Source organism: Synchiropus splendidus, chromosome 2, assembly GCF_027744825.2.
Source record: "Synchiropus splendidus isolate RoL2022-P1 chromosome 2, RoL_Sspl_1.0, whole genome shotgun sequence".
Lineage (NCBI taxonomy): Eukaryota > Metazoa > Chordata > Actinopteri > Syngnathiformes > Callionymidae > Synchiropus > Synchiropus splendidus.
In genome coordinates, this window is record NC_071335.1 from 31,066,598 (window position 1) to 31,081,351 (window position 14,754).

Here is a 14,754-nt window from a genome sequence, read left to right on the forward strand (position 1 = left end):
CGCCTCTTGTGATGATGAAAATGAGGAAAAGCCAGTGAAAGAGTGAAACAGTGCAATGATGGAAGGTGGCATGCTGTGATCCATCAGGGATTTTTTTTGTCATGTCACTTGAATATGCTCAGCAGTAGGAAGGAGGTGTCAACTCCCAAAACCCCAAAATACAGTTTAAGTGAAATATGATGCACTTGAACGTTTTACCGTTGCAATGCATTTTGGGGTGGTACATGTAGTGCCTGCCCTGTGATGGACTGGTGACCTGTCCAGGTGTCCTATATAAGCTTCAGCTCATTTCAGGAAGTGAGAGGATGTCAATGTAGAGAAAAGGGCGATGGACTGAAAGCAGCGTTTAACAGACAAAGAGCAGGAAGTAGACAGTCCAGGTGTTCACTCTGCATCAGCATGGACTACTTTGTTCATTGAGTAAAACCTATTTCAGGCCTCTCACCTTAATGCAACTCAAAATTCAATTAAAATGAGGACTTCAGGCAGCATATAATATGTCCGTCTCCTCCTTATCATACATTACATCTATATTTTTTGCTTGGCATCATTTTACGTGGATTGGATTTAAATATTAGAAATGACATTAGTTATTCAAAGGAGAAGCAAATTCAAGTATAATGGATGTAAGTCGAATACCTTCCACCAGTCAATGTCCTGTAATAATGACAAATAAAAACAGTATACAGTTGTGTATATTTATAATAAAATGAAAGACTTTCAATTAGAAGCAGAAGCAGCCCCGAATGACCGACAACAATAGACCAGGAGGAATCGTTCTGACATGCAACTACGTCATCAGACAACAGAAAGTTTGGTGCGAATGACTTCTCCAAAACCAGTAAAGATACGACACCACGGTACTTACAGTATGTTGGTGTTGACGGGGAGGTCCGCGGCTCCAGGGGCCCTGTCCAGACCGATGTTAGAGCAGTTGACCAGGCAGGAGTGCGACGGCCCCGCGGCCAGCACGCAGCTGCAGTTAGCGGGACACGGCGAGCAGTTTCGGCCGCTCTCCGCCGGCGGCCCGGAGCCCCAGACCTCCAGGCAGCAGAGCGCCAAAAGCACACCGGAAAACAGCTTAATCCCCGGGACGCAGACGCCATGTTTTCGTGTGGATAAAGTCTGTCCATTTCCACAAGGCATAGCTCACTCACATCTCATCGCCTCGGATGGTGCAAGTCCTCTCCGCCGGGAAACGAACCACGACCTGGACAAAAGCACTTTTCCTGTGAGCGGGCCTCAACGTAGAACACAAAAAGCAGTCTTTTTGGCGTTAAATAATCCACAAGTCCCCGTTTGTTCTTCTCGTTAAAGGTAACGGAAAGTCTTCGGACTCCTTAAACGGGGGGAAAAAAACTTTGGAGAACTTCCTCTCTCCTCCTCTTTCCACTCGCTCCCTGTATGGGCAGACATGTGTGCAACAGAGAAGAATCGCTTTTTGTTTTCTTTCTTTTTTCACCCGATTTCGCTGTGTTTGAAGAATACTTTAGAATATATTTATTCTAAAGGATTAATTATAATTGCGTTTAATCTGAATGTGTAAAGAAAACACATAAATAAGTTTCTATCTCCCAAATCCTTTTATTAATCTTTTATTTAATATTCTGTAGTGCAGATCCAATAGGCTCAAGTACATGTGGATCACGGCAGACCTCAGTGGTGACACATTTGCGATCACATGATGAGACCTTTTCAGCAGTTCTGTTCAGTTGATCATGCTCAGTTTGTGGAAGAGTCGGGTGCGAGGACACACTTCAACAGACTGGATGACCCTCTGACTGGACTCAGAACTGCTCAGCAGTCCATCAACCTCTCAGGCCAGGGACGTCGTCTTCAGACTATGAGTCAGGCGATGACTCATGCCTACCTACAGCTGCCTCTAGGTTTGGAAATACTCAATAGTAGCAGCTCATTCGTCAGCTAGATGGCACTTCATGACTTCTGGGTGTTTGTGGACTTCAATTGGTCCGTAAATAATGTGACTGGTGGAAGATGAAGTTTACTCAGGGATAGAGAAGAACGAGTGTAAAACACAGCTTATTCTGGTGGGAAAGATACTCAGAAAGAGCCGTCCAGTGGAAGGCAGATAAGATAAGATTAGATAAGATTTAGATTTAAGATTTAGATAGATTTTTTTTTTTTTTCAAATTTACAGCAGTATAATGTGTCTAAGACAGAGCATGTCATGTATGACAGAAACACATTAAAAAATAAGAGTAGAACAGTGTGCTTACAAAAATATGAAATAAAAACACCCACTAAATAACAACTGTTCAGAATATAAGCTCCCACTGAGACAATATCGGAATATACATTGATACATCTTTTTCTATGGACAGGAGGGCTCTAAGTTCAGAGTCTCCAAGTGCTTTAGAACAGTAGTCACCAAGGTGGCGCTTGGGTGCGCCAGGTTGCCGGCAGAAATCGTGGCAGTAACCCATGAAAGAAACAAACACAATCCGTTCCAGACAGCCGTTCGAGAAGCGATTTGTTCAAAATCTGAATCGATTTTTCCCATTACAATGAATGGAAAAAGAAATAATGCGTTCCAAGCCTTAAAATAGACTTTTGTAGGAGTGAATGTAGAGTGTCTGCTGCAGGTGCGCCGTTCGTCTATGTGTGTGGCCGATGCATGTGGGAGGGGTTGCCGAGTGAGTGACGTCTCTCCAGAAGTGAAGAGGTGCCCGGTGCGTGTCCAGCTCTGAATGTGCGCTTCTGTGCAGTTTGGCTGTGACAAAGTCATAAACCAAGTAACGCTCTGTCCGAGACTCGTCTCATCCCTGTCCCAGCTCCAGCCCACAACAGGACATCAAACCCTGGAATGCGCGCTCCAGCCTCGGAGGTGTTGAGAGCTGATCGGTCTGCGCACGTTATGTTTTTTCGGGGGGTGTTCGAGTTCTGGATTTTCGTTAGAAATCCGAGGTACCACTGTATATTCAGTTAATTCAGACACACACAGGGCACTTGGAGTAGCTTGCAGTTGCAAAAAGATTGGTGACCACTGCTTTGGAAGGTTTTGGTGGGACACAGTGTTGTTGAGAAAATGCTGGGTATTTTTTTAAGTCAGTCATAGCCTAAGGGGAGCAGAACGGAAAATGAGTTTTTATGGTGACAATCTGATTCCAAATTGATGTTAGAAAAAAAATCTGCTTTTGCAATAGTTGTAGGACAAACCCAGGCGGTCATCTGCACATGAGGAGGAGATTGCAATTTCTCAATTGATGATAAAAGTTCCCCAGATCTGACTTCCCAGGGAAAGCGCCAAAAATCTATCATTCATCATTACATCATCAATAATTTAGGTTCTTCTTTGTTCCTAAGTCTGCAACTCTTGATGCGGCAGCCTGATGATGTTGATACTGTTTGGTGTTTGGTCTGGTCCAGTCCAGGCATTGTGATAGTAAAATGAGCTTGGCTTCTGTTTGGTTTTGGGGAGGGTCCTCCCGTTGGACCCGCCAGGAAAACAGCACTTACTCAGGCCTGGTGTTATTGTAGGGCTGCAGGAAGAGAGCAGGGGAGGGGTAGAATACCGACTGAGGGTGGGATTGGGTCTGTTACTGGAGAAAAGCTGGAGAGTGAGGAAGGTGGAAGCTCATTGGTAAAGTAGATGATGCATAATGTGGGGATTTCGGAGAATCAAGCTATTTTTACTTCATGCTGCTGACAAAAGAACTGTGAGTCCATTGTGTTACGTAAACCAACTTCAGCTGCAGAGTAGCATGCAAGTCATTAGATTCCTTTTCTTTCACCAGAAGACATGATTGGAGCTCACTACAGAAATGTTTCCTGGATAAGAGTAATGTTCAATGTGAAGTGAAAGGAAATCACTGTTGTAAAAGACAATGATGAATGGAAGAATCATACCCCTTTACATGGGTGGCGTGGATGGTCTTCCATCATGAAAGTTGGACCTTCTAAGGACGATCGCAGAGGCATCATTCATGACTGGGTTTACACTTTGGGGTTTGGTCCCCGGATCCTGTCTCGGGACCAAATAGTGGGTCTTCAGAGCAGCAACCAGGAGTTTCAGTTTCCTCCATTTTGTTGTAGTTTTTTGTTTTGTTGTTTGGGTCATGGGTTACGACGCACCACTGGTCTTCAATGTTCTCAGTGAGTCTCTTACGCTGGTACGTAGTATATACTGTATAGTACCTAATGTGACCATGAGCTTGCCTCACAGTGCACAGTTAGCAATATGAATAAGCTCATGATAGCCAGGTTCTAAATATATATACTGAGTCAACCAAACCACCCCATGGCTTAACCTTTACCCCAGTTTAAAAAAAAAATCTGTTTGAGGGGAAACATTTGATTCTATTGAAATTATATATATATATATATATATATATATATATATATATATATATATATATATATATATATATATATATGGTGAACTTGTGATTTAAGGTGAAAAACTATGGTTTTGGATATATGCTGGCTGGAGCCTGACATCATGGGGTGTTGTAGGGTTTTAATCCATAGCGTGTAGAATGTTGCTAATGGCAACCTTTAACCATGTCCTCTAGTTCAATTCTGGACCGCATCTTTCTCACGATCATTGATACAGCACAGGGTGTGATCTTGCATGGCTTTTGAAAGAAGGATGGCCAGTGGTTAATCAAAACACATTTCATGGCAGAAAATAGGAAATCATTATTTAAAAATCATTCCAGAGACATTTTCAACATTCTGTCTCTCACAATCTACAGACCGTCTCCAGCTTCTCCTCCACCTCCTCTCCCTTAAGTCACTTTATCGTCAGCAAAATATAAAAAAGGCAAATGTGAAAAATAAAATCTGCCGGAGAAAGATGAAATCGAGAATTGAGTTTCAGTTATGACTTGCAGTAAGGACTAGACAATATTTATAAGGTTCTTTGTCACTTTCTATCGCTGCATTTTCAAGACTTGTCACAACGTGGCTGTTGAAACCAATTTCATCCCTCAGCAACTGTGGGCATTCCACCACCCACACACAGACACACACACACATTTATCACTGGATAATAATGCCATTTGAGATGTTTTTAAGGTCAACCATCATTTTTTTTATCCAATCAAGGTCCAGGCATTTGCTGGAGAAATGAGAGCTTTGAGACTGGAGGGGACAAATTCTGTAAAATGGGTGAAAGTGGAGACCAAACAAATACCAGAGCTAATCCAGTGATATAGGAATCACAGGAAATGTCACATAACATACCGTAATTTCTGGTCTATAAGCCGCTACTATTTTCTCTGAACCGTGTGCCTTATATAACTAAGCGGCTAATATATGGATTTTTACAGGCCAAAATATTGAGCATTGAGCATTAAACTGATGAAATCACAGGCGTTTTATTTACAGTATCTGAAAGTGCTCAAAATGCACTGTTTTCGCCTGCGTGTCTGCAGCTCCGCCAACAGAGCCGATCTCCGGGAGCAGCGGATAGGACAGAGGGATGTGATTAAATTTCCAGGTTATATAGTGTGACTGTTGAAAGGGGCTGTCAAACCCAAAGAAAGGACTGTAAGAGAAAATTTTAAATAAAAATCAAGTGACGACATCTTGGGTGATTATAAAATTACACTTTAAAAATGCACAGAAAATGTGGGTTTGTTGTGTTTTAATTAATTTAATTTACACCACATTCTATTTAAAGAATCTTGATGTGTCTCATACATTTCTTTCTACTATACTCTGTGCATTTTAAGGGACAAGAAATACTGAAATATCACAATCAAACCAGATTATAGTTGCATAATGAGCAAAAAACAATGCCCAAGACAAAAATGTCAGCGATAATGTCAGTTTTGTAGTTTCACTCTGACTCCAGGAGCGCCACATAAATACAGTCAACGGGCCACATTTGGCCCCCGGGCCACACTTTGCTCAGGTCTGGGAGAGGAGATGCGGCTGTGGTGTTGAAACTTCGGACACACGGGCGAAGACAGTGCATTTTGAGCTGTTTAATGTAAAGAAAAGATGGTTCATGATTCAAGTTCAGAACAAGTTCCACGAACTAGTCCATCGTGATGCTGGGCCCCATCTTCGAAACTACTTTAGATGTGGTCCTCATGCACCACTGACCTTTCTACAGCGCAGACAGCACCACAGCCCCCGCGGCTTATAAACCAGTGCACCTCATGTATGATCTATTTTCCTTCTTAAACTTAGTGGGTGGCTCATATTCTGGTGTGCTCTGTAGATTTACGGTTGTTTATTGTTCCTTATTTATTTCCACTTTTATTTCTGAATTATGCCACACTGATTATTCCATAATATGGAGGTTCCAACCGAGGAAGTCAAAATTGGGTGTGTAGTCATTAGAGTTGGAGTCTAGACCGAGTCAAGACCATGGCATTCATGGACTTCTTGGTCGCTGTACGCTCTTCTCTCGACACCGTCTTCACTACAATGCTATTAGTCATAACTTTGTCATAACAAAGACTCAGAATCAAATGGGAGTTAACCTCGAACAATTTGACACTCTAGGCTCCAGCCTGATTTTTGTTCTAAATATAAGTTGATCAAAACAAAAGATCGAGATTAACTTTGCAGGTCTTCCCTCTTCTCTCATTCTTTGAGATCGCATAAGGGTATTTGTCTGAAGGGCTTGTGTCTCGTATTGAAAAGGAAGAAGTGAAAGAAGCTATTTGACATGATGCTCCGAGGCAGAAGGGAAGAATTCATGCTATGACTATAGAAGCGTGAGACCAGTTGAGCATCTGCTTCTGTGCTGATGGGCTTGTGCACGCTCCCCTCCAAATCAATAGGATTGATTGGCAACACACTTTCGGCTGAGTGAAAACCTACATACTCACAATGAGTCATGCGGCTCATCATCAAGAACACCATTAATCTGATTGTTTTGTGAATGTAAAGGTTGACAGAAATAGACACAAATCCCAGATGGTTTCGTGTCATGTTGAGCAGATGGTGAGGAGACCTGTCTGGATGTCAGTTGACAAAAAGAATCATGGAAGGAGAATGATCTCATCATGGATCGATGTACAAAAATGATTCGCAGGTATGATTCCCTGGTAAAAATCCCGCGACTCCCAGGCTGTGAGTGAATGCCTGAAGTAAACTGTGAAACGCTTCTGCTGCCACATGCTGTGCAAAACATCATGGCAAACAATTCTAACACAGTTCAGCAGTTTACTGTAAAAATACGGCTGGGTTCTTGCAGAACCTGACTCCCTGTACAAAAGCACAGTTGCAGATCTACTTGTCAAGTATGCAAATGCTCTCTATTAAGCAGCCACATTCAAACAGTGGGAACCATTTCAGTTCTTAAAATCTTTTGACAGGCTAAATCGCTTTACACAGCGGGAACTAGGAACTATATTCTCTCGCCACACACCACAAAACTAAGCAGTTAGATAATGAATGGGATTTGAACTCTGTTTAAATCACATTTTCAATACACAACAGTGATATCACTATTTACTAGGGGTGCAACGTTGGTGCAGTACGGTTACATTCCCCATTCATTTCTATAACTTAAGGTCACGTGTGGTTAAGAAATGACCACAAGTCCTGATTTTAATTTAAAGTCTTATCAAACTTTCATGTGAGTACTTGATTGTGAAATGGGTTGGATGCTCCTTCATGCTTCTGCCACCTGCAGTCCGATTGAGCACAATGCACTCCGAATATATTTAGCACGAATTTTATAGCTATAAACACACGTAATATAAAATCAGAATCACAATTTGGATAAAAATGCGTGGCTTGGCGTACATCAGTTCTCAAGCACCTAGGAGCCATTTTAATACAGTGCCTTCACACTGCGTATAAGCTTGACTGAAAAGTAAATATAAACACCTAAATCTAGAAGAGCAGAACTAAATATTGGTGAAATTATCTCTTCAGAAACAGCATATCCTGACTGGACATCATCATTTTAATCAAAACGGATGTGGAGATATCTCGTCCTAATCTCTAGTCTCTTTGTAGTGTTACTGGTTAGATGGTGCGATTCTGGCCTGGAAACATCTTTTTATTCTGAAGTCTGAACTAGTTCAAAAGATTGTCTGTGGATCAGATTAACGCCCTTAGAGTATAAGGTTTTGGGTGGATTCCTTGAAAAGCACTTTTCCAGATTAAATGCATTCACATATTTGAAATGACCACCCAAATTTTTTTGTCACACGCCTCATTCGGTGTTCTTTCACATCTCTGGAAAATGATTCATAATGTGTTGCATGCACACATGCTCTCTCTCGGTCTCTCTCTCTCTCTCCATCCATCGCCTTCCTCCATCACTTTCTCTCTCTCTCTCACTCTCTCTCTCTCTTTCAACCCCTCCTTTGTCTACTTCTGTCTAGCACCAGGGACAGAGCCACACTGAGAGCTGAGTCAGAAGACTTGGGAGGATTTCCTTTAACAGACAGTCCCTCAACCTTAAAAATCATTTTTGATTGATACTTCTTGATTTAAAAATATTTTTTTTTACTTTGTCTACCTCTGTCTAGCACCAGGGACAGAGCCACACTGAGTCAAAAGACTTGGGAGGATTTCCTTTAACAGACAGTTCCTCAACCTTAATCTTCATTTTTCATTCTCGATTTTTTTTAAAGTGGAGTAGCTTGCAACTGTGACGGTGTAGGTTTGAGTTGGGAGCGGTGTGGACTCCTTCAGCTTCTGCAGCAGCTCTTATTTGTAAAGGATTGTTCGATCGAGTGACTTGCGTCAACACAATGTCAAGTACAAGGCTGCATTTTGTTTATATTTTAAGTTTTTCCTTACTGTTATGGAAGTGAGAATGATCTATTATTGAAGCAGAGAAACACCATGGAACCTCTGGATGAGCACCTGGGGATCCCTTCACCATCAGACTTCAACTCGTCCCTCCTCTACTCCAACGCGTCACAACAGAACCAGTCCACGCGGAGCGTGCCCTTCCACGGCAGCAGCACCCCCCTCACGGCTGTCATCTACCTGGTGGTCTTCGTGGTGGGTCTGGCGGGGAACACTCTGGCCATCTATGTGGTCGTCCGCTACGCCAAGATGAAGTGCGTCACCAATATCTACATCCTGAACTTGGCGGTGGCCGACGAGCTCTACATCCTGGGACTCCCCTTCCTCACCACCCAGAACGTCCTCTCCTACTGGCCCTTCGGCTCCTTCCTGTGCCGCGTGGTCATGACCGCGGACTCCATGAATCAGTTCACATCCATCTTCTGTCTGACGGTGATGTCCATCGACCGCTACCTGGCAGTCGTGCACCCGATCCGCAGCACCCGGTGGAGACACCCGCGGGTGGCCCGGATGGTCAGCGTGCTGATGTGGGCGCTGTCCTTCGTGGTGGTCCTGCCCGTCTTCATCTTCTCTGACATCCAGGTAATGTGTTAACTTTCATCGTGAACTGGAACGACATTCGCGAGCAAAACTTTATCTCTGTTTCCCAGAATAAAAGAATGATTCTACACAACAGCACGTAAATAAACTTATCATAAAGTTTAAGTCGCTGTCAAAATATAACGGAAATTGTGAGTCTTATATTTCGGTGGTACGAATAACGTGTGCGCGCATAGAATGATCATCCGTCTCGTAGAAGACCAGGAAGCAGAGCAGTAGTGAGGAGAGTGGAGATGAAAGGTGGTGTGAACTGAGTCTCAAGTCTGTATGAAACTCAGGTGGCAGGTAACTCGATCACTGCTAAGTCACATTATTACAAGTTGTAAGTTAAATCATCATCAAAGATGAACATTATTTCACCCTTCTGTTCTTTATGGTATGTGTGAGCAAACTTTTGTGTTTTGAGCAGTCAGTGTCGCTGAGATTATTCTAAAGAATGTTTGTTGTTGAATGTTCGTTGGAGTAACAAATGTTTGCATGAGGAAAGCATCATTTTCCACTCTTGTGTTGATAAAATCGTCCTTCAGGTTATGAAAAAGTTTAAGTTTTAACTATGGCTGTATTGCAATAAAAAAATTAATCGATGGACAGCCCTACTAAGCAGGTTAAGTCGTGTGAGCTCATTCACTTTAGAACATGGTCCCATGATAGTTCACCTGGGGGAGGATCTGTTCCCCGACCAAGAGAGGACGTCCCTCTTCTGAGGACAATGGCATCGGTCTTAAAGGAGTGGATCTGTCGCTCAGCGTGTATGAAAAGTGAATGCTGTCTGACAGAAAAAGACGTCTAGACTCAATATTTCTGAAGGTGAATCAAACATGATTCATCAGATCTGCTGGCCTTCATCTAATGTTCAGGGACACCGCTCTGATGCTCACGTGGGTATTGTCTGCTGTTGAACTACAGCTTGGAGTCCACAAGTTTTTTGACAGATAAGTTTAAGACATTCTGGCATCGTGCAGTGTCAATTGCTCATTGTGGCTTTTGGCAATGTTGCTTTTCACTGACCCCCACAGAGGGGCTTCAGGTGCCAAGCTCCACTCAAATAGCTCTTACTAGTTCTACTCTAATTCACGTTGAAAGAACTTTCCTGAGGACCCTCTTGCAGCCTCTCATCCTTTTTTCGCTCACCACCAGGCTGTGAAAAGAATCCTCATTACCACACCATTGACTGACCCTCATAAACCCTTAAACAAGTCTTTCATTTCCAGAGCCAAAAACCTTGTTCTCACTCAAATTCAGTCTGGTGAGAGAAGAACCATTCCACATCAACATCATCATAAAAGTCCAGACATTTCTCCAGTAAAGTAACGTAGTTCTCCTACATTTTTATTCCTTGCTATATGATCTCTGTCGCCAGGAAACATTTAACTCCTGCAATATGATCTGGCCGGAGCCCAGAGACGTTTGGTCCACGGTTTTCATTCTCTACACGGCCATCGTGGGCTTCTTCGGACCTCTGCTGATCATCTGCCTCTGCTACCTGCTCATCGTCATCAAGGTCAGACTTCAGTCATGACATCACCAGTCCTCACGTGTTGATTCAGGCAATGCTTAAAGTGTGTTTTCCGTGATTGCCTGACTATGAATGTCAGAATCTCGCTACTTCACAGCCTCCTCTCACCACATTTAGCAATCCTGGGAGAACGGATGATGCTTTTAAACCAAATTTGAATCTTGATTTAGATTATGCAGCTGAGTGTCATTATATCTATTTCCAGTTGAAGGCTGTGCAAGTGCTCTTGTGTGTGTGTGTGTGTGTGTGTGTGTGTGAGTGTGTGTGCATGCTTGTATAGCTTTTCTTATGGGGACCTTTTGTTATTTTGTGAGGACCTTTTGCCAGTCCCTGTGAGGTTAAGCCTCAATTTGAAGATGAAGACATCCAAATAAGTGGGTCACTTAGGGTGAGAGGCTGGGGCAAGCATCTGATTTGTCTTTCCTTTGTTGGGCCCTATTGCCGGACCCCACAAGGTGTAGCCTTCATTTAAGGAGGAAGACATTAAACCAGTAAGGTCATTAGGTTTTTAAAGTTACTGCTAAGTCACACTTGCACAATCACTTCCCCAACACTTCACGTGCATTTAAAACATGCGAAAAAACAGCATTTCTATTGGCAAAAACTGTGCATTCATCAGGACTTTCCATCAGAGGAGTTGAGCGCCACCTGTTGATTGTTGTCCACGTCACTATGTTGTCTCATTTCCACAGGTGAAATCCTCCGGAGTGCGGGTGGGCTTCACCAAACAACGACGTTCAGAGCGCAAAGTGAACCGGATGGTGGTGGTGATCGTGCTGGTGTTCGTGCTCTGCTGGCTTCCATTCTTCATCATCAACATCGTCAACCTGGTTGTCATCATTCCTGAGTCCAACGTCACTGCAGGGATCTACTTCTTTGTTGTCATCCTGTCGTACGCCAACTCCTGTGCCAACCCTCTGCTGTACTGCTTCCTGTCTGACAACTTGAAGCAGAGCTTCCTAAAAGTATGCACCCCCACACACTGTAAAATATATTTAGATTTATTATGACTCAGATTTACCCCACCTATTTTTAGCCCCAACAATTAGAATATGTGATGTGAAGTTTATATAATGTTGGTTCTGTATTTCTACCTGAACCCACTAAGATCCTTCACGCTTTGTAAAGTGTGTTTATTTTACTTGTGGAGCGCTACTGCCACCTTCTGGGCCGATGAGTTCATTGCTATCAAGAAGGTTTCAAAGGGCATACATAATACGGATAAAATAAATGTTCGGTAAAAACTGACACCATTTAATTTACAATAATCTCTTTCATATTATTATTGGTATTTTCTTTCATCACAAGTTCATTTTTTACACCATTGTTCATCATGTTGCTACTGTCAATGTGCAACCTTAATGTAATAGGGAGTAATTTAATTTAACCAGGTTTTGACCTATAATGGCAACACAGTGCAGAAATTTTATTTTATTTTATTTTATTTTATTTTATTTTGCACGGTGTTTGGTTTCAAAATATGGTTGTTTGAGGTTATGGCAAGAAGAGAAACATTTATTTGTAATGGACTGTAGATGCTGCAGAACTAAGCGTGACTCCTCAGACAAACACTCGCCCTCTCTGTGGACGGTCAAGATGACCTAAGAGAGTGCACTTCAAGGAAAAACAGTCCCGATGGTTTTGACAGACTAGGGTGAAGTTGAAAACCCCTCATCAACTTGCGGTCCCTCCTGTCACCTCGCAGGTTCTGGGTGTCAGCAGGTGCAAAACCAACGGTGACAACACTCAAGACCCCAGAGCTCCACCGACAAGCTGTCCTGCGTATCCTCGGAGTGCAGGAATACAGCTCTCCACCCTGAATCGCACCAGTAATGATCCCATGAGCAGCAAGGTACTGCTGTTTTCCTGCCCTTTTCCACTGTCTGTGATAGTAATTTACATCCATATGCTGTATATAAACAAAGATGAGAGGAATCAATCAACTATCAAAGGCTTCTACAAGACATTTTCTTCACAAGCAATAAGCTGGAATGAATAGCAGAAAAAAACACAACCTCGAGTGGATTTGTAAATAACAATATAGCTGTTCATGAGGGTAGAATAAAAGCAATCTAATCCAATCTGAGGTCAGGTCGCGGTGGCAGCAAAGAAGCAACTGCCTCCCTTCACTCAGAAACTTCTGTGTTTGGCAATATGGGAGAATAGGACTTTCCAGATCAAGTCTGCTCAGGTGGCTGTGTTGCCACGGAAAACTCACTTGTACCTCCCTGTAGAGCCATTTAAAGAGCCTGGGTTGGCTTCGGTCTAGTTTTACGCTGAAGTAAATCTTTAAAAAAAGGTGTCTCTTCTCTACAGATTTCTCCGCAGCCCACCGACTCACCAACATCTCACACCGCTGGCCACCTGCGCTGCTGCATGTCTCAATGTCAACACACCCCTTCTGTCCCTGCACCGTCAACAACTGTGTCGATGTCAACGGCCGCTCACAGTTTGAGTGTGGCTGAACCTGCCCTGGCGAACACGTGCGCCGGCACCTCCAACGTTCAGTGACGCTTGATTTGTCAAGCAGAACGCTACACAAACCTCTCTCCAGCTGGTGTTCGTCATCCATGACTTCAGACTTTGAATGTAGGCAGGAAACTGAGCACCAGCACTTCCTGCATCCTCTTTATCTCTGGTTCTCTTTTTTGCTACAAAGATTGCATTGTAGGCACGTTTCTCCGTTTACACTGTAAAAATTAGCCAGTAGAAATGGCAGCTGCACATGGCAGCACATGGCTATGCTGAAACAGTTGCGGCTCTGAACCGCTTCTGAATGTAAGAGCAGTTTTGTGTTCTGTAAGGTGATGACTTACTTTCTCAACTTTTAACGTGAGAGGTCTGTTCATACAGATGACACTCCAGTGAGTAAAGCTTGACTGTGATGACTTGAACATCTCACTTGCAGACGGATGAACCTGGTAAACAGATAAGAGGCTTTTAGAGGCAACAAAACAGTCGTTTAAAAAAATAAAAAATCGAAAAGATTAAACGCTGTAAATAAGTTTGTTATTTGTCATAACATTTTAAAATTATGTAATAACCTGCTCATTTCATTTTTGATGTACTTTTTATTCAATTAATGTGTGAATTAATGATTAAATTTCAGCAAAAATTAGTAAGAAAAAAGAGAATTTATGAGTAAAGATATTGATATTATAAAAAGGCACAATTTTACGAAATGATTAATGTTAAAATCAGGGTTTACTATTTGAGTATGGCTATATTAATTATAGAACTACAAAAATATATGCCATTAAACAGTTAAACACTTAATGTGGAGAACAAGTGCTCAGTTGTGTCTACAGGGTGTCGAGGGGTCAGTGCTGCAGCCTCACGGCTGGAAGGTTGTAGCTTTGAATCCAGTTCTGGGCAACTCTTGGAGTGGACCTAGGCCCATTCTCTATGGCCTCCCCATTCATGTGTGCATTACCTACGGGCACTCTGGTTTCCTCCCACTCTGTCTGTAACAGACAGAGGTTAATGTTTTGACCTTAAATCGTTGGATGGTAATGGATGGATGGAGTTTCACCTCAACCTCAACAGAGAAATACAGGCCATGGCCCCTGGACCACTCAGCTAAGAGTGTGATGCAGTATGGTGAAATATTATGGCTGCGATGTGTTTTTTCATGGAAAATATGAGCCTCTGTCTTTGATATTGCACAAGGTGGTGGTCATTTACTGGTTCTATGGAAACATGTGCAGAAACACATTGGAGCTTTTGCTTGTATCTGCATAAGATGCATGTAAATATCTCATGGCATGTAGGCCTCACTTTGTTTACCAGCTGTGTTTCATGTGAGGAATTAGGGGTGATGACAGTCAAACGGAGCGATTTTCGGGGATTGTTATGTTCTCACATATATGGAGGTTTTGTATTCTAAAATT

General features: G+C 42.7%; 2 protein-coding genes across 2 annotated transcripts in view; one reads left to right on the top strand and one right to left on the bottom strand.

Moving 5' to 3' along the window:
* LOC128754193 (polycystin-1-like) overlaps positions 1 to 1,378 on the bottom strand; it is a 50,817-nt gene extending 49,439 nt beyond the window's left edge. Inside the window, exon 1 of the mRNA XM_053856635.1 lies at positions 869 to 1,378. Within this exon, the coding sequence (XP_053712610.1) occupies positions 869 to 1,146 (278 nt within the window). The 5' untranslated portion in view covers positions 1,147 to 1,378. The remainder of the gene's footprint in view (positions 1 to 868) is intronic.
* A 7,348-nt stretch (positions 1,379 to 8,726) lies between these two features.
* LOC128753551 (somatostatin-like receptor F_48D10.1) lies at positions 8,727 to 13,375 on the top strand. Its single transcript, XM_053855333.1, has 5 exons — positions 8,727 to 9,330; positions 10,709 to 10,849; positions 11,557 to 11,829; positions 12,570 to 12,716; positions 13,181 to 13,375. Exons 1-5 carry the CDS (start codon positions 8,782 to 8,784, stop codon positions 13,373 to 13,375), a joined length of 1,305 nt encoding a protein of 434 aa, XP_053711308.1. The 5' UTR covers positions 8,727 to 8,781.
* Positions 13,376 to 14,754: the final 1,379 nt, after the last annotated feature.